The sequence below is a fragment of the Pelodiscus sinensis genome, chromosome 10, assembly GCF_052426305.1.
Source record: "Pelodiscus sinensis isolate ZL-2025 chromosome 10, ASM5242630v1, whole genome shotgun sequence".
In the NCBI taxonomy this organism is placed as follows: domain Eukaryota; kingdom Metazoa; phylum Chordata; order Testudines; family Trionychidae; genus Pelodiscus; species Pelodiscus sinensis.
Window position 1 is genome coordinate 24,500,110 of NC_143061.1, and position 22,922 is coordinate 24,523,031.

The 22,922-nt window shown below is 42.8% G+C and overlaps 2 protein-coding genes across 2 annotated transcripts in view; one reads left to right on the plus strand and one right to left on the minus strand.

Annotated features, from left to right (window-relative positions):
* The first annotated feature begins 497 nt into the window (after positions 1-497).
* On the plus strand, positions 498-10,709 carry RARRES1 (retinoic acid receptor responder 1). Its single transcript, XM_075937796.2, has 6 exons — positions 498-850; positions 3,920-3,982; positions 5,461-5,635; positions 6,196-6,332; positions 9,982-10,044; positions 10,125-10,709. Exons 1-6 carry the CDS (start codon positions 656-658, stop codon positions 10,287-10,289), a joined length of 798 nt encoding a protein of 265 aa, XP_075793911.1. The 5' UTR covers positions 498-655; the 3' UTR covers positions 10,290-10,709.
* Positions 10,710-15,828: 5,119 nt separating this feature from the next.
* The window catches only part of GFM1 (G elongation factor mitochondrial 1), a 70,376-nt gene continuing 63,282 nt past the window's right edge, over positions 15,829-22,922 (minus strand). The window contains exons 17-18 of the mRNA XM_006123452.5: positions 21,052-21,105; positions 15,829-17,177 (exon numbers count right to left, since the gene is read on the minus strand). Coding sequence (XP_006123514.3) covers positions 17,046-17,177; positions 21,052-21,105 — 186 coding nt within the window. The 3' untranslated portion in view covers positions 15,829-17,045. The remainder of the gene's footprint in view (positions 17,178-21,051; positions 21,106-22,922) is intronic.

Below are 22,922 nucleotides of genomic sequence, written 5' to 3' on the forward strand. Positions count from 1 at the left end.
CCTGCACAGGGCTCCAGTAGCCGTTAAAGGGCCTGGGGCTCTGGCCAGCCCGGGGGAGCTCCAGGCCCCTTTGAATGGCTGGGCCTTGGGATAACTGCCTCCTTTGCCCGTCCCACCCGTTAGAGAGAGGAAGAAGGAACAGCCCCGGAAAGGCTGTGGGAGTACAGAGGGCACCAGGGCTGGCTTCCATGAGCACTGCTGCTGGCTTCTGACCTCCTAGCCGGGGAGCCTTAGGGAGAGCCACTGGGGCATGCCGAGCTCGGCCTCCCTGCCAAGCAGAGGCGGAGGCTTGGGGGCAGAATGAGACAGAAGGCGGGAAGAAGGAAAACGAGGGAGGACAGGCTGGGAAGAGGAAGGACCAGAGGAAAGGCCTGGGGGTGAGGGCAAGCGGGGATGGAGGAGGCGGGAGGAGCCACGGGAAGGAGCTCGGGCCGGAGGGAAGGGAGGGCGGGTGCTGGAAGGGAAAGGAAGGAGGGGAGAGGGCATCGCCCCCGGAGACTGATCGGAGCCTCCTTGGTGCTGCTCCAGCGCTTCCCGGCACTGACAGGCGGGGCGGGCAGCCGGCCCCACCCTCGCTATTTGTACCGGCGCTCGCGGGCTCAGCGCTGAGTCGCCTCCGGACGCGCAGCAGCTCGAGCTCCCGGCATCGCTAAGCATGCAGCGGCAAGGCGCTACCCGGCTCGGCCCCCTCCTGCTCCTGCTCCTGCCTCTGGCGTGGGCCGGAGAGCAGCCGGTCTCCCCGCGCCTGGCTGGACAGGCGGCCCGCGTGGCGCTGCACTATCTCAACTACCGCCAGGGCTCGCCCAGCGCGCTGCGGGCACTGGGGCAGGTCCGGAAAGCCACGCTCAAGGTAAGGGCCGGGGGGCGTCGGGGCGCAGCGCCCGGAGCCAGGGGCAGCGCCGAGCGCACAGAGTTCAGCGGCGCTCGGCGTAATGCGCAGAGCAAAGGCGCTGTCCGGTGCCCACGTATTCCCTGGTAACTCAAAGGGCGCGTGGTGGCCACAGCAGAGAGTAAAGACCCTGAGCCGTGTGCAAAGAGCGCAAGGCTTCGCGTTTCTGGCCCTCCTCCCACAGCCCTTTTTGTAGGGCGATGATGGAGAAAGACTCGGGTGTTGTGTGTCAGGGACAAGCAAAGGGAGACAGGAGGGCTGGAAGAGCCGTTTCCAAAGAAAGGGTAAAGGGGCTGTAAGAGGGACGCCCCCCTGCCTTCCCCCGCAAATGTGCCCTCTAGCTCTGCCAAGCAGCAAATCTAAAAAATGTTACCCCTGGCCATAGGGCTCCTGCCTGAGCTTTCGAGAGTTGTAGGTGCTAGCCCCTGAATATGTCCAGGAGCACTGAATAGCTCGTTCAGGCAGGGTTAAGCTATTCATTAATTCTCTGACTAAACCAGCCCAGAAAAACAAAGGCAGGCAGCCGGTACTACGCACATGATTAACATTAGAACAGCTCTTAAAATGGCATGGTCACTAGTGAAATAGTCTATTTGTCATGGCAACTATGACTGCACAATCTCTTCAGATTGAGCAGGCCTCATGCTATCATTTACCCTAACACTTTTCAGCAAAAATACCTAAACTGCTTCAAAGTTTCATGTTTCCAAAGAATTTTCTGCTGATTTTTTTCTGTACAATTTTCTCTACAATGGCCTCTTTTGATACTTTGATCTCCATAGACATACCAAAGCTGCTACATAAGTATATTCATGAGCAAAAAGTGTTTGCACTGTGTATGTGATTATAATAACTTTGTGATGATAGCAAGAGAGAAAAACCATTTACTTCCTTAAACTTATAGAGTTTAGATTAGATTATGGATTAAATTAACAATGTGTCCTGTAAGTGAATAAAATATGCAGACAAGGAGAACCCTTATTGTCCTATAGCCATTAATCATACTGAAATCAATCATGTCTGATAGAAATGGACATAGATCCAGGATGTGCTTTTTACATTTTATCATGCTCTGGCCTCACCTAGAAATCTAGGTCAATGCTTCCAACCTTAGCTCTTCTTTCTCCATGTATGTTAAACAGATATTACCTTAGTGTAAGTGTCTTCTGGAACATACATAAAATGACATTTTCCACACAATGAAAGTCCTAGGCTGAAAACTAGTGGAAGATAAGCAGACTACCTCTTCGATATGTAACACATTTGGGCCTTGAAAGCAATCTAAAGTCAAGTGATGGGGATGTAGTAGGATTTAAATAATCCAAAATTAAATTGGCCCTGTTTCAGGACAATCCTTTAGCTATCATGCAACTCAAAACACTAACTGTTCTATGTGTCTTACATTTTTACCTCTTGATGCTGTTTTTTAGTTACCATTCATAAACTAGACAAGCCTAAGATTGGGGTGGGCAGGATACAGCCTGCAGGATGAATTTTGCCCGCCAAATCATTTGATCAGGCCCATGGTCCGCCCTGGCAAGGGGGTGGTGGTTAAAGAGTTTGCATGCTCCCCTGCCTCCAAGCCCCAGTTGGCCTTGATGCAGGAGAGTGTACAAGTCTCCCACCACCCGGGCATGCAGGGTACAGAGGGAGCTGCCAGCTGTTCAAAATGGCTGGGGGTTCCCTCTATGCGAAACATGACCCTGGTGGGGAATGAGAGTTTGCATGCTCCCCTGCCTCCAGCTGCTCTGATTGGCCTTGGTGCAGGGGAATGTGCAAAATCTCCTCCTCCGTCCCGAGGTGCACAGCAGATAGAGAGAGTCGCCAGCTGTTCAAATCTCCCACTCCTAGCTGCGATGACTGGCCTGGGGGCAGGGGAAGTAGCCCTGAGTGGGACATGGAATCCATGTGGCTGGGGCTACTGCAGGAGGTAGCCTGCCTCAGAGACCTGTTGGGCTGCTGGCCAGGAGCCACCTAAGGTAACTGACTCCCAGTCAGAGCCCCCCTCCGGCACCTCAGCCTCTTCCACTTCATAACTCCCTGCCCCACATCATCACCCAAATCCTTTGAGCACACATCCCACCCCTGGTAACAATTCCCTCCCAGACTGTGCACCCCTTACTACACCTCTTCCCCCATGTCAAAATTCACTCCTGTACACCTACTCCTTCCTGGACTCTGCACCCCAATCCCCTGCCCCAGTTCACACACCTCTACTTCATCTAAGTTACCTCTCAGACTCCATACCCTCTTCTCCAATTAGGATTTTATTTCCGCGTACAGTATATATTTCTGTGCAACTTGAGCACACTTTGTGCCCGGAAATAAAAATCCAGAAATAAAATTGTGTCCAATTCTGGGCACTACGTTTCAAGATGTGGAGAAACTGAAGACGGTCCAGAGAAGAGCAACAAAAATGACTAAAGGTCTAGAAAACATGACCTATGAGGGAAGACTGAAAGAACTGGGCTTGTTTAGTTTAGAAAAGAGAAGACTGAGAGAAGACATGATAGCAGTTTTCAAGAATCTAAAAGGATGTTACAAGGAGAAGGGGAAAAAATTGTTTGCCTCAGTCTCTCTGATAAGACAAGCAGCAATGGGCTTAAATTGCAGCAAGGGAGGTTTAGGTTGGACATAGGAAAAACTTCCTAATTGTCAGGGTGGTTAAACACTGGAATAAATTGCTTAGGGAGGTTGTGGAATTTTCATCACAGGAGATATTGTATTTAAAAGCAGGTTGGATAGTCATCTATCATGGATGATCTAGAAACTGTTTGGTCCTCCGTGAGGACAGGGGACTGGACTCTTATGACCTCCTGAAGTCCCGTCCAGTTCTAGTATTCTATGATTTCAACTAACAAGCTCTGTTTCTGATGTGATCTGCTTAACACAGCGTATCACCTGAATACTGTATTTAGCAATAATCCGCAGATATTTTCATGTCGACCTACCTATGCAGCCAGAATAAAATGTAATAAAATTCAATCTTAACTTCCCTTTTAATAAAGATCTCGTGTCTCTCACTTCCAGGCTATCCCAGGAATTGGACATAAGTACTACCTGCAGTTCACTACAGAGGACTACAAAAGCAGTGTAAGTTTGTAATGTAAGGTGGTCCTTCCTGTATAGAGTACAGAGTACTTACTTACCCCTAAAAACTCAAGCTTATTTCAGTACTTTTCTGAGCAGATCCTTCACGTGGTTTATTTTGCTCAATGCCTGAGGAGGATAATCCTGACTTGGAGCTATATTGTGCCATCAAGCTTTTAAGCCAAACTTCCTATTGATGTCAAAATCAATAGCACAGTATGGCCCTCATTATCCAAATGTATCTCCCGTGGCATCTGCACTCCAAAATCTGAATAATTACTTGACAAATTTGTTGAAATTATAACCCTCACTGCTCTTACACTCGACTAGGGACTTGTCATTACTGATTTTACCATATGCATCTGGTCTTCCATTACAGGCAGATTCTACAACATACAGAATTATTTCAATCACAGATTTTTTAAATAACTCCCTAGCTCTTCTCTGAATAAAGTCCATATTTATTATACAGAGAAAACTTGTCCAAGAGACTTATCTTCCATCCTGAGAGAGACTATCCCCAAATGTACAGAGTACAGTTCAGCTCCCCTGTACTATAAGACCAGCTCTGTTAAGCAATCAATTGTTGTCTGTTGTGCAGGATAGGTCTTACTGTATTTTTATGAACAATTTTTATGAACACTGTTCACTTCATAAGAACGGCCATACTGGGCCAGACCAAAGGTCATCTAGCCCAGAATCCTGTCTTCTGGCAGTGGTCAATGCCATATGCCCCAGAGGGAGTACGGCCATACTGGGCCAGACCAAAGGTCATCTAGCCCAGAATCCTGTCTTCTGGCAGTGGTCAATGCCATATGCCCCAGAGGGAGTAAACAGAACAGAGAATCTTCAAGCAGTCCCTCTCCCATCACCCATTCCTAGCCCCTGGCAGTCCAGGGACACCATTCCTACCCATTATGGCTAATAGCCATTGATGGACCTAACTTCCATGAAATTTATCTAGTTCTTTCTTAAATCCTGTTAGAGTCCTGGTCTTCACAACCTCCTCTGGCAAGGAGTTCCACAGTCCAACCGTGTACTGTGTGAAGAAAAACTTCCTTTTCTTTGTTTTAAACCAGCTACCTATTAATTTCATTTGGTGACCCCTTGTTCTTATGTTATGGGAACAAGTACATAATTTTTGCTTATTCACTTTTTCCATACCAGTCTTGATTTTATAGATCTCTATCATATCTCCCCCCCTTAGTCTCCTCTTTTATAAGCTGAAAAGTCCAAGTTTTTTTAATCTCTCTTCACATGGGACATATCAGGAGATACAAAAACAGTAACTGACAAGTCATAAGCATTTGCTCCAATTCACCTATTCCTATACAAATCCTACATAGTTTCACATAATATGCCTACTATACATCCTGTGCCTCAGATTTAAGACAATGGATTTTTTTTGTTTTTGTAACATGATGTGTATACAAATAAAGATATGGAGTAAAAGATCATAGCTTTGATATTTATGTTTTTAGCAAGATGTTGGGACCTGCCTTGCTACAGTACTCTACCTGAAGAGGAAACCTCGACCCGCTGTTAATATAAACTGCACATATACCAAAGATCAGAAGCAAACTCGAGAAGATGACTACAGCTTTTACAAAAAAATGAGACAACAAACCAAATCAATCATAGGAAATGAGATTCCTGGTACATTCCCTTTCAGTTGTTACTTTAAATTTTTAGCTAAGCAGTTTTCATAACCACTATACAACAAAACAAAAAACCAAGCAAATATGCACACACTTCTTACACACATATTTATTTTGATTAACGGCAGCTTTAAAACAAAGAGGTTTAATAAAGGGGCCAACATTCCTGAAGATCCCTGAAAAAAATTTGCTGGGCTTTGCAGGATGAAGACAACATCAAGGACTAGAGAGATCTGTAAGATCAGATTTACATATAGTTCTATGCAAAATTCTTCAATTGTGGAGATTGGATTTCCCATTTCATTCTTCATTGTGGGGAACTGATGGCTAACGTTGCTTGCTAAACTCAGTTCCACCTTGGTCAGCCCATGCTTTCTTCTTTCTGTAACTACGATACATTTATCAGTTCATTATCCCCCATTCAATATTGTGACATGCAGCTTAAAGAAACACTTTCTGAGAGTAATCCAGTGTTAGTGCAAAAGTGGTTTATCATGTGTTTGATGTAAAAGCAGAATTATTATATTTGACATCACTCTTTTTTACTTCCCCTCTCAGACAATGACGGAAATATTGAACCAGACTTGGAGCCAGTGTGGGCTTTGGCAGTTGCTGGCAGCAGTTACATAATGTGGGAAAAGTCAACAGAGAACTTAGGCTATTTCATGGCACAAGTCAAGAATGTGAAGCAGTGGGTAAGTGAAGCTGAAATTAAATCTGCATTGCAAGGTTAACACAACATCTCTCAATAAGCATTACACAATAAACCGGCAATCAGCAGCTCATAGTCACAGACAAATATCTGATTCATACAAGATCTCAGCATCCAGAGTGAAAGTATTTCAGTCAAAAATAACATGCATCGGTGAAAAATTTATGGGAAAATATTAGAGCAAAGTGTGAGCCAAATCTCACTTGATTCACTTATGCAAGTACACAGATTGGTTTCCATAGGACTAAACGTGAGAGTGAAGATCTGATCCATTTTACTGTAATATGCTGACTTTATACTAACTCATGCCAATTGCGTTTTGGCCTTTTAGGTCAGCTTACGTGTAATGCCAGTTGAAAATTTCACATACCCTCAGGGGACTGTATCTTGCATCCAAACAGTATAGAATCAGTGATCTAATTTTTTTTTCCATCTCTAATTTCTGATGTCCATAGGGTGTTTAGTTTTTGCTCGTGGGTATTTAGGGCCAGATTTTCAGAAGAAAAGTTTAATATTCCAACTATGGGAAGATGAAAGATCCTTTCCTCATTGGCACTATCCAGTGGTTGATGAGGTAGGATTCTTGAATCTTGGGTAAGTCTTCATTGCCCAGTTAACTCAGATGAGCAACATCCAGCTTGGAACACCTTGGATTCACCTATCTCTGGTGTGTTCAGCCAAACTGCAAAGTCATATCCAAGTCACTGCATCCTCACTGGGGCTACACCCTACCATAGGAGTTCTTGGGGCACATCAAATTTTTTTTGTGCCACAGTAAGCTGAGCTGCCGTGGTTCTTTCCCAGTGAATTGTGCTTAGGCTGAAAATACTAGCACACTTGGTGAGAGGGTAGTGTGGATGGAGGGGAGTTGCAGGGCAAACTCCAAGTTAATTCTGCAAAAAAAGACATATCCTTCATCATCTATGGACATATTTAGCCATTTCAATAAGCGGTACTTGGTACCTGCATCTCCCCAGAGGTGATACTGGCAATTACAGGCCAGTAAGTTTAACTTCAGTATCAGGCAAATTGGTTGCTACTGTAGTAAAGAAAAGAACTATCAGGCACATAGATGAACACTATTTATTGGGGAAGAGTCAATGCAGCTTTTATAAAGGGAAATCACACCTCACCAAGGGTACATCTAGACTGCGAGGATCTATTGGAAAAAATTATGCAAAATGTGTTCCGCACTTTGCGTGTCTTTTTCCGATACTTTTGTTGGAAGAGGCTTTTCTGAAATTTGGCCCATCTAGACTGGGCCAAATTTCAGAAAAGTCCCCTCTTTCGAAAGCCCCCTTCGTCCTCATGGAACGAGGAATACAGAGGCTTCCGAAAGAGCACGTTTGCTCTTCCACAAAAAAAGGCGTAAGAGCAAATGCGTTCTCCCTCTCCCCCTCTCCGCAGTCTAGCCATACCCCAAGATAATAGGGTTCTTTGAGAGGGTCAATAAACACGTGGATAAAAGTGATCCAGTGGATATAGTGTACCTGGACTTTCAGAAAGCCTTTGACAAGATATAAGTAAAGTAAACAGTCACAGCATAAGAAAAAAGGCCCATTCATGGATCAGTAACTGGTTAAAAGATAGGAAACAAAGGGAAGGAATAAATGGTCACTTTTCAGAATGGGGAGAAGGGGAGAAGTAAAAAGTAGCGACCTACAGGGGTCTGCACAGGGACCAGTGCTGTTCAACATATTCAGAAATGAGGTGCAGTGGCAAAATTTGCAGATACGAAATTACTCAAGATAGTTACATGCAAAGCAGACAGCAAAGAGTTACAAAAGAATCTCACAAGATGGGAGCCAAATTAGCTTTTACCATTTAAGAAATAGATCTTGGAGTTGTGAATAGTTCTCTGAAAACATCCTCTGAATATGCAGCAGCAGTCAAAAGAAAGCTAACAATGTTAGGAACCATTAGGAAAGTAATGGTTCCTAACGGTAAGACGACAGAAAATATAATGCCACTATATAAATCCATGGTACTCCGACACTTTTAGTACTGCATACAGTGTGGTCACTGCATCTCTAAAGAGCTATATTAGAATTGAGAAAGATACAAAGGAAGGCAACAAAAATTATTAAGGGTATGGAACAGATTCTATATGAAAAGAAATTAAAAACACTAGATCTAATTACTTGGAAAAGAGACAATTAAGGGAGATATAATACAGTTCTATAAAATCATGAATGGCACAGTGAAAGTGAATAAGGATGTGTTATTTATTCCTTTACATAACACAAGAACCAGAGGTCACCCATTGAAGTCAAGATTAAAACAAACCAAAGGAAGTATTTATTTAAACAAAGCAGAGTCAACCTGTGAAACTCATTGTCATTGGATGTAGTGAAGGCCAAAACCATAATAGGGTTCAGAAAAATATTAGGCAAGTTCATGGAGGATAGGCCATCAATAACTATGGGTATGTCTACACTACCACCCTAGTTCGAACTAGGGTGGTAATGTAGTCAACCGGAGTTGCAAATGAAGCCCGGGATTTGAATTTCCCGGGCTTTATTTGCATGTTGCCGGGCGCTGCCATTTTTAAATGTCCGCAAGTTCGGATTCCATGCCCCGCGGCTACACGCGGCACAAACTAGGTAGTTCGGACTAGGCTTCCTGTACTCCTCATTCCACTAGGAAGCCTAGTCCGAACTACCTAGTTCGTGCCGTGTGTAGCCGCGGGGCACGGAATCCGAACTAGCGGACATTTAAAAATGGCGGCGCCCGGCAACATGCAAATGAAGCCCGGGAAATTCAAATCCCGGGCTTCATTTGCAACTCCGGTTGACTACATTACCACCCTAGTTCGAACTAGGGTGGAGGTGTAGACATACCCTATTAGCCAAGAGGGTCAGGGATGCAACTCCTCCTTCTGGCTGTCCCTAGCCTCTGACTGTCAAAAGCTGTGAGTGGATGACAAAGAATGGATCACTCAATACTCGTCTGTTCTGTTCATTCCCTCAGAAGCATCGGGAATTGGTCACCGTCAGAAGATAGGATACTATGCTAGATAGAGCACAGATCTGACCCAGTAGAGCTGTCTTTTGTCAAGTCATGTTTAACATCACATAAGCTATTTATGGGTAAAACAAAGAGCTGCATTTTATATCATGTTTTTACCAGAACTCTCAAGGTCGTATTCCATCATGATCCAATTTGCTAGTAAAATAAAACTTTCCTAGAGATAACTCAAGGACAGTGGATCTATCAAAGACAGATAGATCTCAGAGATGGTACAGCCCCACTGCACTGTGAAGGTGATGAGTCTGAGAGAGGATAATGGAATATCCTCTACCACATGAGAGGGAAAAAAAGGGTAACACTGAAAGTCCCCAGGAAGACCATACTTTTGGCTAGATGGGGTGTCTTAAGCTGATGTAGGAGGGGAAAAAAAGGAAGAAGCACAAGAGTGATGGGAAATCACAGATGTTATATGTTTCTTAGTTCAGAGCTTGGAATGGAGAGTCCATCCATAGTTGTGTGAAGAGCTCATCCAATTAATTAAAAAAGCTACTACACATATTAAATAGCCAGCTGGTCGTACTAACAGCAGTGCCAGGAAGAATAGCTTCTGAATATTAGTCTAATTTGACTGACTCTCTTCTTTGTCTTGTGTGTGCATACAGATAACAAAAGATGATTCGACTGACTTTGACTACACAGTTATACTACATGAAATTCCAACACAGGTACAAAAACACATTGTCTGTAAGCTCTTTTGAACAACAAAAAGAATGCAGAGATAACCTTAATTTTGTCTGCTTTGCAGGAAATGATTTCATGCCATCTCCGTGTTATTTGGATTCCTGGTCATCCCCTGAAAGTGAAATACTTCTGCTTGTCAGAGAACCAGTCATCAGAATCTGGAGAAGGGTCTGGAATAGAATCTGGGTCTACTACTGGAATTTTCAATGAGAAAGAAGCAAATTTTTGAAAAGATTAATGTTGGCTTTATATAAAGATTTTTAAATGGAAAAAATACCTTGCAATACTAGTTTCAATCAGTATTGTGATAACTCTTCTACACAAATTGTGTTGCAGTAAATGTGAAGTATTTTAACTAGTCAACTTTCATAAAAAATAACTGTAGAATTTCTTAAATGAATGTCACACATTTTATATATCTACTTATGACATATATACATGCACACACAACACAATTTAATGTCACTAAGTTACTTAAAGTAACAGAATGTGAACAAATGTAATATATTTGGGTAAAAGTCTTGAGGAAATTAATTTTTCATTTCCATAAGAAAAATATTTGTCTACTAATTTTTTAAATTTTTGAACAGGAATGTTATGCATTAGTTTTTAACTTATATCTACAGTAAAATAAATACCATTACATTTAGAGGAAGCTGTGTTTTATTTTTGCATGACACTGATGATTCATTCCTTACCCTCAGCAACTGCAAGCAATCTCCATCCTGGTTCCAAATCTACAGCCATTAAAGCCTACAGACTAGCCTAGGTGGCATTTTTAGAAAGGACAACCGATATGGCAGAGAAAACATTCTCTATTGCAAACAAAAACAAACATTAAAAAGACCAATAAGAGCTGGATGTATTTTACTGTTCCGTGACCACAAGTTTTTTGCTGCAGAAGCTACTCCTTGACACAAAGTTATACAAGTTTAGAAAATGCAGTTTCAAGAAATGTTTCTAGCACTTCTGATTATGAAAACAACTGTGAAAATATGGAGAGGGCAAAAACTTAAGGAGTATTACCTTTCTCTGCATGCAGACGGCCTGGAACAATTTGCTCTAGAAAACTACAAATTTGTCAGAAGAAAAATAAGGATAAAAAGACCCAGCATGGTCTTTCCTAGTCTATTTTTGTTTATAGCATGTATGGAGTTCTGGTTATCACCATGAACAAAGATGGATAAACAGAAAAAGCTTTGTGCAGATGTATCCTCACAGCAGAGTTCCAGCAAAACACAGCTGCTTTCTTTCAAGTTACCCAGCTAGTACTCCCAGACTGCTTTTCCTAGTACTGTCTTTTTGCCCCATCCTACACATATTAAAGTCATTTTGTAAGAAGATACATAGTTTTCCATGCCCAGCCTAGCCCATGTGTTCTAGGTTTAGGGCAGGTGGGCTTTCCACTCAACAGGGCTGTACCTAGGAGGGCTTGGAGTCCAGGGCAAATCAGCCTCCCACCACCTGCTGCTCACCTGTCTCACCTCCCTGCCTGCCTCCTCACAACTTTATTGAAGTGCAGGGCCCCAGCAAAGTGTAGGCCCGGGTAGTTACCCCAATTAGCCATACCCAACGGATGGCTCTGCCCCTCACTGCCTACTCTTAAATCCATACCAATCTGGACTTTAATAACAAGACAAAAAACCATTTTTATTTATAAAAAGTTAAAGGAATTCCTTGTAATAGGTGAGATATTATGGTCTAAATTACTGGTTAAATTCTCCCAGTCAAATGTTTTAAACAGAGTCATCAAGCTGATGGTGATAATTTAAATTAACAATATTTAAGTCCAGATTCAACAACATATTTATTTTCAATGCTTTTCCACTTTGTGAGAATGAAAAGGACCAAAGCATTTTTTCTCCGAGAGGACGGTTGCCTCACAAACCCAGGAACAGCCAATGCACTCAGACTATTCATCTACTGAATGTATAGTAGCACTACCTCTTTTTCCATCAAAATTGAGATTGGTGACTGTCATGATTATGAGGGTTAGCCAGAAGCCTGGGGATTAAGGGGTTAACTACACCTAGCCAGGTGGAGTGACCAATAAGAATGTAGGTGGGACTTTTCAAACTGGGACAAAGGAATTTGGGTTTTTTTCTTCGCTCCTTTTGTCTCTGAGAGGGTTCTCTGCAGCTACAGAGAGGGACAAGCATGTCTCTCTCTCTCTCCAAGACACCATTCTTCATTTTCTGTAAGTAGGGTAAAGTTTAGGTAGTTTCGTTAGGTTTTATTGTGTTATGGATTGGGTATGGGATCTGAGATCTGGCACTGCCTAAAAGATGTTTTGGCTTTTCTTTGTAACTAAGTTCTAGGCCCATGGAGTTTCTCCATGAGTATATTTTGTTACCTTCCTCTCTAGTCATTATACTTGCAACCAGAATATTGTTGTAATAATAAAAGTTCTTTCTTTTCTTTTATTAACCTGGCAGTGGTTAATGGTGTGCCCTGATTTTTGTTTTAGGGGGAAGATTTCCCAAATGATCTTTCCCCTGGTTTCTTTAGCAACATTTGGGTGGTGGCAGTGGAAGTTTTATTCCCAAGATCTAGGTTTTTAAGATCTTGGGGGAAGTTTTATACCAAAGCCTGGTAGATAAGGCTTTGGGGTACACTTGCTGGCCCCCACTTCTGCATTTATCATGCCAGAGTGGGGAAGGAGCCATGACAGTGACATAAAAAAAAGAAGTGACCCCTAAAAATTCTTGAACCGTTACCACCCAAAGAGAAAATAACTGTCCACTAAACTCCGTACACAAGCTGTGTTACCATGTTACAAATCCAATAAAACATGTGCAAGACACCTTGTCGTAAAATAAACTTCCAACAGCCCAGAAACACAGAATCTTAATCACTCATGTAGATTTATATTGGTGTAATTCCACTGAGTAAAAAACAGTTACCTACCTTTCATAACTATTGTTCTTCATGATGTGCTGGTCATGTCCATTCCAACAGGGGCATGTACGTGCACACACAATCGGCAGAAATCACCATCTGGTTAGCTATGGAGCCTCCTGCACTATGGTGGAATGTATAAGACACTTCCAACACCTCTCTCCCCCGCCCTCTCAGTTCCTTCTTGCTAGAATATTCTGACAGAGGGGAGGCAGGTGAGATTTGGAATGAACATGAGCAATGCATCTTGAACAACAGCTATGAAAGATAAGTAACTTTTTTTTTTAAAGTGATTGCTCGTGTGCAGTGTTTCTTAAACTGTGTTCTGCGGCACACCGGTGTGCCACGAGGCAGTTGGAGGTGTGCCACAGAGAACAGAATTCAAAACGGCTGCCCTTAAAGGGGCAGGCAACCTTTTTTTCCCCCCTCAATAACTTTTTTTTTTTTGCTCAACAAAAAAAGCCTTGGTGTTCCTCATTTAAAAAAAATATTGTTTGGTGTTCCTCGGTCTTAAAAAGTTTAAGAAACACTGCTCATATGCATTCCAATAGGTGACTTATCAGCAGTTCCACTGGAGGAGGGATAGGTACTCATGGCTAAAGCAAGGATTGCCCTTCTGAAAGCCACGTTATCCCTTTAATGCTGTGTGTACATGTAATGCAATGTACATGTATGCATGAATGACATGTTTGGCATATATCTTGAATCGGGATGCTCTCAAGGAATACTACCGAGGACACCGGAGCTCTTGTAGAATGTGCTGTCAGCAGAATGGGATGAAACCTTTGCCAGGTCATAACAGGTCCTTATAGAGGACGTGATCCAATGTATATACATGAGTAGATCAAACAGGATTTAATCCTATAAGGTTTAGTGTGCATAGAGCTAGGTGCATCTATTTTGTATCTATGTGTACCTAGAAAATCCTTGAAATCAAATTTGTTTCCAATAGTTATTTTAAAATAATCCTCTTCTCTTTTTGTGAATGCTTAGACAAAGCATGTCACTGTGGTTCTTCAAGTGATTGCTCATGTCCATTCCACATTAGATGCGTCTCCTTGCCACATGCACCCTTGCCAGAAGTTTTTCCCTCAGCAGTATCTGTAAGAACGTGGCTCTGGTGCCCTCTTGAGTGGCACCTGCATCCACAGTATAATGGGAAGGGGAGCATCGTCACTTTCCCCCACCCTAAATTCCTTCTTGCAGTGACGCTACATGGAACATTCACTGCTTTTACTAGCATTGCTTAGGTTTTATTTGTACAAACTGGAGTGTGATGGTTCCCCCTCCATGCTTTAAATGAAATTGATTTATAGATACAAATACGCATAACTCAAAGATGCTTTGGACAAAATACCTCATGTAACCTATCGATTTTAATGTTACAATCTGCTGGATCTGTATATCTTATTTGGGTGTATGTATCATTCTTGCATGTAAAGTTAGAAATATGGGGTATGGAAAGTTTTATAGTGATAGAAATGTAGCCGTGTTAGTCTGGGGTAGCTGAAGCAAAATGCAGGACAATGTAGCACTTTAAAGACTAACAAGATGGTTTATTAGATGATGAGCTTTCGTGGGCCAGACCCACTTCCTCAGAAAGTTTTATGGCTTTAAATGTGCAAATGAAAGCCATCAATGGTATTACCCTCAATGTCTGGGTGATCACCTGTAAACAGCCTCTTTGTCCTTTAAGTCTAAGCAGTGGTTGGTCTTAGGAAGACATGTGACCACCCCAAATGGTAAGGTCTGACCAGGCAATTTTCCATAGAAGGTGGGAGAGAGAACAAGAAGTTCCTACCAAAAGTGAAATCTATAAAAAATGGGAAGCTAGCTGTCCTTTTGTGTTTGGCAGGCATCAAGGTTCCCTGTAAGCTGCGCACCTGAGCAGTCGCACAGCTGTTTTCTAAGCTTTGCTCAAATTCAAAGCTCCCCACAATCAGGGAACTCAGCTGACCTGCAGGGGTGGGGCATCCTCTTGCTGAGCAAGCAGCTAAATGAAGCTAGATAAGGAGAGAATAAGTGGCAGGGATGGGGGAGGAGAGGGAGTGAGTGAGTAAGTAATGAATTGTCTGAGGGGGAGTCAGAAGGGAAAGGAGTTTGGAGAGTCCAATCTGCGCAAGGAGAGAGAGGAAGAAAATCAGCACTCTCAAGCCTCCTGGGAAGGGGGAGATAAGGAGCTCACTGTATGGAGTAGGTGGGGGAAAGAAGAGATGGGGTGGGTGCTGGCTACACTTCAAAGGTCAAAGCACCATGTGAAGCCTGGAGTCAGCTTGGGACTCTCCCATTGACCCCAGGCTCCATGTGGCGTTGCTGCTTTGAAATGCCGTGGGGAGCCAGGCGTCAGGCTCCTCGTGGCATTTCAAAGTGGCAGTGCCACACAGAGCTTGGGGGTCAGCAGAGAAGTCCCTAGCTGATCCCAGGCTCCATGCAGCACTGCTGCTTTGAAACACCACGTGCAGCCTGAGGACACCCCAGCTGGCCCCAGGCTCCATGCAGCATTTCAAAGTAGCAGCACCGCATGGAGCCCAGGGTCTGGCCTAAGAGTCAATGCAGCGCTGCTGCTTTGAAGTACCCTCTCCTCTTTCCCCTGCCTTGCTGCCTTTTTATGTTCGAGGCAGCAAGGGCGGGGGAAGTGACTAGTCGACTAACTTGTCAATTAGTCATTCACATCCCTACGCCAGAGGGTGGCAGAGCGGCCCTTCTATGGATACTGCTAAGGGAAAAATTTCTGGCACTGGTGCATGTGGTGAGCACACACCCCTAATGTGGAAAGGGCATGAGCAACACATCTCGAAGAACACCAGTTACAGAATTGGCAACTGTCTTTTCTGTTCTGTGACTGGACAACCAGAATAAGGAGCCAGGAACATTGGCCCAAACACACTTTATTGATTTTGAACTTCACACCTTTCTCCCACCTCATGATCTATTAACTGGAAATCTGCAGATAATGTTGTAAGCGTAGCAGGAGTTGCAGTTGTCGGGAAAGAACCAGTGTGCATGTGAAAATTGAAGTTATTCTTTTGATTAGGTAATAAAAACTAATTAAAGCACAATAACAATATCCTTTCTCTCTCACCCAATTATAATAGCCTGTTTTTTACTCTGTGCAACAACTTGATGGGAACTAATTAATCAATTCTGAGGATCTCTGTTGATGCTAATATCAATGGGGGATAAAACTATCTTCTTGAATGTGAGATTTAGTGAAGAATTAGCATAGCTTTTGTTTATTTTATGTTTGTTCAGCAGCCACAAAAAGATCCCAATGGAAAGATTGGAGAACATGGTAATAGGCAAGCAAATTAAACAGTAGTTAAATCCATAACACTTGAAAGATATTTGCTTTTAATTATATTTAAAGATGGTATAATGCTAAACCCTTAGCAATTATTTTCAAATTCACTATAGTGGGCTCATCTGTCCTGAGCAGAGCTGGTAGGCAGCAAATTGCATTGATAGATACATTTCACTGGTGGATTATTTATGACTTTGGAAGATATTAGAATTTTGTTTTGGAATTGGAAGAAAAATAGTATCTATATTCACTTCCTGAAATACATATTGTTAACGAGTTGACTTGCAGAAGCAAAGGGATTTGTTTGGGAACAGCCTTTAGGGGTAAATTTTCCTTCTGTTAGATAAGAATTCACCCACCTGATGCCCATCAAGCTGTGAAAATTTAGTCCTCTTAATTGGGATCCTACAGGATTCAAAACTGAGGAACAATAGTTACAGTAGCATATTTTTCCAAGTAACAAAAATAATTACTATATAATTTTAATACAAGTTTTTAAAAACAAACATTTATAAGACAAAATATTATAATTAAACAGATTTTTTTTTTTTTTTTTTTTTGCTAATGAATGGAATTCATATGTGACCATTTCAGCCATGATTGCCAGGTAACTTCTGAATGCATTGTAAAGGAAGATGCTTTTAACAACGATTAGGTGTTGATACAGTCTGACTTCATCCATTCACCCTGGATGTGTTGAGTCACTGATGTTGCACAGCGTTGCAGGAGAGAAAGTTTGTCAGAAGATTGTGAAAATTTGCTAATTAACACTCAGGAGGAGGCAAGTCAGCTCTTGGCCTTGCCCTTTTTCACGGGAAGTTGTCCAGTTGCTTCTAGGTATTTGTGAATTAGTTCTTCTTGAGTACTAGGTAAACATGGCTGGTATCTACTGTATTCCATTGTATATTCCCCCTTTCCCTGAAGGGGAGGAAAATCAAAGTTAGGGACACTGTCATGTATGTTTGTGTTTACAGTCAGATTACACAGTACTCGGCAATGCAGTATGCACTAATAACTACAACTAAAGCATGCAAAGTCACATAATGAAATATATAGCAATGAAAGACCAGGTTTATTTCACAAACAGTATATTTTTCTTGGAAAGAAGTAGAAGCAAATAGTTTTATAGACTACCATTGGCTTATAATTTTGCTTTCTCATTTTTTGGAAAAGAATGATGCTGGTGTTAATAATGACCCACTGAAGGCCTCACACATAGATGTACCTGCATGTAAAAATGAACGTTGCATTGCTATTCATGAGTGATTTATGTACAGAAAATCTCTCTATTAGGCTACGTCTACACTGACATGATTTTGCACAAATACTTTTAACGCAAGAATTTTTGCATTAAAGCATTTGCGCAAGAGAGCGTTTACACTGGCATGTGCCTTTGCGCAAGAGATGTGCTTTTGTGCAAAAGCATACGTGCCAGTGTAGGCGCTCTCTTGCGCAAGAAAGCTCCAATGGCCATTTTAGCCATCGGGCTTTCTTGCGCAAGAGGGCTTATCCCTGAGCGGGAGCATCAGAGTATTTGCGCAAGAAGCACTGATTTCCTACATTAGAACGTCAGTGTTCTTGCGCAAGTACTCACAGCCAGTGTAGACAGGTGGCAAGATTTTGCGCAAAAGCAGCTGTTTTTGCGCAAAATCTTGCCAATGTAGCCACAGCCTTAGAGTAATTCTACTACAGGTTGTACCTCCCTTAACTGGGACTCTCTGGTCTTTCAACATCCATGATCCGGCATGGACCACAGATGTTCTTGGACCACAGAGCCCAGGAACAGGAAAGTCTGGTGGCAGCGGGAAGAAGGGGCAGCACAGCAGGGAGTTTTGGCCCCAGCGGCTGGGGGGCTCCAGCCTGGCTACAACCATGGAGCTCTAGCTGTGGCTGGGGAGCTCTGACCCTGATTGCAGAGCTCCAGCCCCAGCAGCTGCTAGAGAGCTCCGGGGTGGCTGGAGAAGCAGCACGGGTAAGCTGGAGCCCTAGCCCAGTGGCAGCACAGCCGCATGGGCCATGAAAAGAGGGAAACTTCCCTGCTTTGACTGGTCAGGTCCCAAGGGTGCCAGATCAGGGAGGTCCAACCTGTAATTAAGTTAGCATACAGTCTTAAAAATTCGTATGATTAAAGATGGAGATTTTGCTTACTGAAGTGCTGCTTTCAAAAAACTTCATTACCTGCACAAAAATTCAAAATGGGCAACATAATTTGGACTTGGAAAGAAGCTTCTATGCCAGGGGCAGGCAATAAGTGGCCCTGCGTCAGATGTGGTTCTCCAAAGTTAGCCCCTGGTAGGCCAACAAACAGTTTAATTACCACAGCCACTCGCAGCTCTCTGACTGCGGATCACCATTCCTGGCCAATGAGAGCTGCAGGAAGCAGTGTCCTGGTCCACTCCACATCCCATAGCTCCCATTGGCCAGGAACAACAATAGGTCAAGTTCTCTAGGCAAGATTTTAAATGTCCAGGCTCATCGGGTAACTGTTTAATCGTGTGCACTAACACATCCCTAGCATAAATCTCATTGACTTAAATGGAAGAAGGATGCTTTCTTGAACCAGGGCCATACAGAACTTCATTGTGAAAAAAAAATGGCAGAATTCTCCAAATATCAGCCCTGCCAATACTGTTCCATTAACTGAATGGAGAATAGTCTGAACACACCCTTCCAAAGGGAAAAAAGCATCCTAGATGCAGATTGTATGGAATGTGTTGATTTGATTCCCTCAATACTCTGTTGTATCCCTATCAGACTCTCCTCAACAAAAGAGGAGCGACGGAGTGTACATACCCCGCACTGAAACAAGTGGGATTAAAACTTGTGTGTGGAGGAAGTCCTACCCCTTCACCCAGAATGGGCATACTCCAAATGCTGGAGCAGCAAAAAAGGCAGCAGAACAGCTCAGTCTAGACTGGACACTGAAGGAGAAGGACCTTTAGCTGGAGCTTCCAGACTCCACCAGACAGCAATCCAGACAGGAGGAGACAGAACCCCAGGAGACTGCTGCCACACAGCCCCTGAGCAATCCCAGGAAGAAGCAGCTGCAGGGGAAAAAGAAGACCCAGCCACTTCATGGGATGCCATCCCACCAGTGCCAGCAGAAAGTGACCCAGGGAGGGTGCAGGAGCGACCTCTCCCACCTAGGTAAACTCAGTGTGTTTCAGCCAGATTCTCTGCCGAGGGAGTGGCAGACCACTCTGCCAATCACAGGGCTCTGGGGCAGGACCTGGTGAAAAATGGTGGGCCTGGGTCCCCCTACTGGAGCAACTGACCCCCATGATGCCCTAAAGGACCATACTTTATTGATCTGGGCTACCACGCCATGCTACCCTGAGTCAGAGGGCCACCTTGCACTGACTCTAGCCACTACAGAATACTACCCTGGACCAAGGGAGAGGGTCCATAGACTAAGACAGAGACTTCCGGTGGTCCAACAGCTGATGAGGTGGCGACCACGCTCTCGTGTAACCTCTCCCAAGAGATGGGGTGTGCATATGCCACGACAGGAGGCAATACCTGTATATTTACTGTGTATTCTAACCAACTGAAAACTATGTTTCAGAACCTTAGTTGTTATAAACTAGCAGAGCTCCACTGATTTAAAAAAACTATGTTGTTATTGTATCAGCTGAAAATCCGGCCCTTTATTTCAACAACCTAATATTTTTTGCTTAGAAAGGAGAAATTTCCATCTCCGAGAATTCCAAGAATCTGCAGTTTGATTATCAGCCAATTTGTAAACATTTAAAGTTTCTAAAATCATTAATTACTGTTGTTAAAAGAACATACTGCTACAGGAAGTTTACATACAATGAAACTTTGGCAATAACTTAAAAGTCTTGGATGATAACCATTTTAAGGACGAATGCATCATACAAAGATCTAGTCTTTCACCTCCTTTCTAAACTTCTTGTAAAAGCAATGTCTATTGAGTTATTCTGGCTATTAATTACTAGTATAAAATTGTCACAGGCTGTACTGTTTTCTGTGAAAACAGCCATCAGCCCAGACAGACTGATGGCCACGGGCTTTTCTAAATTTGGTAAGTCTGGGGATGTCTCCCCTTTTAGAAGACGTGGTCTCAGTTGAATCTGGAGCCCATGTCCAAAATGATGTCAAGTTAGATTGTCACAATATGTAATAGGGTACACAATGTATGACACCACAGGGGACTGGATGTTTGTATGACTAAGCCATTTCCTTTATAACCCAATATGAGGCAGTACAACTGCTTCTATTTCTGTATGTTTTTCCATGAGTGAAGCTCCCCCTAATACTATTCTATGCCTCTACCTGTCTTAATTCAAACTACTACTTAAGATTTCTTCTTTTCTGTTGGCCCAAAATGCGCCAATAGTAATTTAAAAAAATCCTACTTGACCATCTAAATGTGCACGTGCTCAACCTGGGTAACTGTAGATCACTTTACCATAACCCAAATCCTTCCTTACACCATCCCCTTTCTACAGTTATTACTCTCAGTCACAATAATTATGTCTAAATATTAAATTATTAATAATGCATTACAGGCATCTGTCCCATTTTTGTTCTAGTGTCTAACATCAGTACAGCTTCTCACTGCCACAGAAATTAATAAAGCTGAGTACTCTTGAATAAACCACATTAGTTATGTACATATTCATATTTTGACTCTACTTACAATTTAGATTCTCTTTTCTATTGTTGCTGTCACTATTGTGACCTGCCGATAAACACATGCTCATATGCTTATTTCTGTAAATCCGGTATACTTCAACAAAAGCAATCCAGAGTTTATTTGCTGACTTACCTCTGTGAAAGATCTCAGTTCTGAGGCGTATCCAAACATATTATTCAGTGGCACCTGAAATTCAATTTAAATTATGTTATACATGTTATTCCCGTACAATCATGGAATTTTTCAATGTAATTTTGAATTAAAGAGCTGCCTCTACCAGGGGACAGGTGTCCCTTCCCTGGCCCCCACCAAGCCTAACCTGGACCTGCCCTGGCTGGGAGACAGGTGCCCTGCCTTGTGCCCTTCCCGCTACCACTGGCTATGCCTGCTGGAGCTGTTGCGGCCAGCTGTGGAGAGGTGCTTCTCACCTAGCCCCATGCTGCTGTGGTGAGAAAGAACTGGGGACTCACTTCCTAGGACAGGGACCCACCCCAGAATCCACACCTTCAGCCAAAGCCCTCATCCCACATCTCAATTCTCTGCCTGAGCCCTGTCCTGCATTTCAACCCATTGGCTTGACACAGGTCACACACTGTCTGTGTGTGTAATGACTTTCATTTTGTGCTACATCATTTTGATATTGGTGCACATAACAAAAGTCATTCCATACATACACAGGCATAAAAAAATTAGAGGGAACAGTGCTGCAGGTATGAACCACAATTTCTGAAACAACACTGAATAGGTCTGTCTTCGGCTAAACTTGCATTTAAATCATGTTCAGCAGTGATTCAACTACAGATGTTACTGACACCCACTGTCAGCAAATGAATTATTTTTCCTCACGTACACAAAGCCATAGATGGAGACAGAGTGCTGCCATAGCAGTTAAAAAATGTTTTTTTACGATGAAGGGATGAAAATTAATGACAAAAGTGATCGAATTTTGATAAGGTATTTTAACCTCCTACAACTGTTCCGAAATACATTTAACCTGACTTATAAGACAATTAAATGTAAAAAGGGACACAAATCAGCTTAAAAAATCATATTTGTCTAAAAATCTACAAATCTACTTGTAACACTACAGGTTTCTATAACTGTAAGAAGTTAGAGGAAAATCTATTTCTTCTACTTTGTAAGTAGTTTATTCTGTACTTCCTCCAGGACTTTGTGTATATTAGGTTTCACTGCTTCCATTGTATAGTTAGCTGGTCAAACTCTCTCCCTTTGTAAACAGAGAAGAAAAATTGAACGAAAAAAGACTTCTGGATATATTATTTAAAGCAGGGGTGGAGAACCTCTGCCATGCCAGCTGTAAGTGATACATCACAATTAGCTACTGGAGGGCCTCCAGACAGTTTGTTTGCTTGAGCGCCTGCAGGCAGCTTCTGTTGGCCGTGGTTCACTATTCCCATCCAATGGGAAAGTAATGGCCAAACTCGTGCCCATTGTCTGAGAATGGCTAACCATAGTCACTGGGCACCCCAGAGCTCCGTGCTGGAGGACACTCAAGTTAACAAAATATCTGGCAGCCTGCCAGCAGCTAGCCCTAATGAACCGTGTGTGGCTTGTAGGACATAGGTTCCCCATCCCTGATTTAAAGTGCTCTCTACTAGAAAACTTAATTATTAGTTTTAAAAAGTTGGCAATGTCCCTTTCAATCAATGAAGAACTTTTCACCTATACCTCTCAATGCACAAAGCAGGGGAAGTATCAATATCCCTATTTTTCAGATGGGATTGCTGGACATAGAGAGTAACTGAAGATCATATAATGGCAGAGCAAATAACAGAACTCAGGTCTCCTAAGTGTCAGTCCAATGCTCTATCCACTGCACAAAACTCTTTTGCTAAAATAGTGAAGACTTAAGATAGTAAGTTTAATAGTACTGCTGTACAATTACACTATACAATGATATTTAACTTCTTCCACCAAGTCACACTTATCCCTCAGATACAATTTACTTGTCAGACTAATATGGTCAAATTTGTAATTAAGAA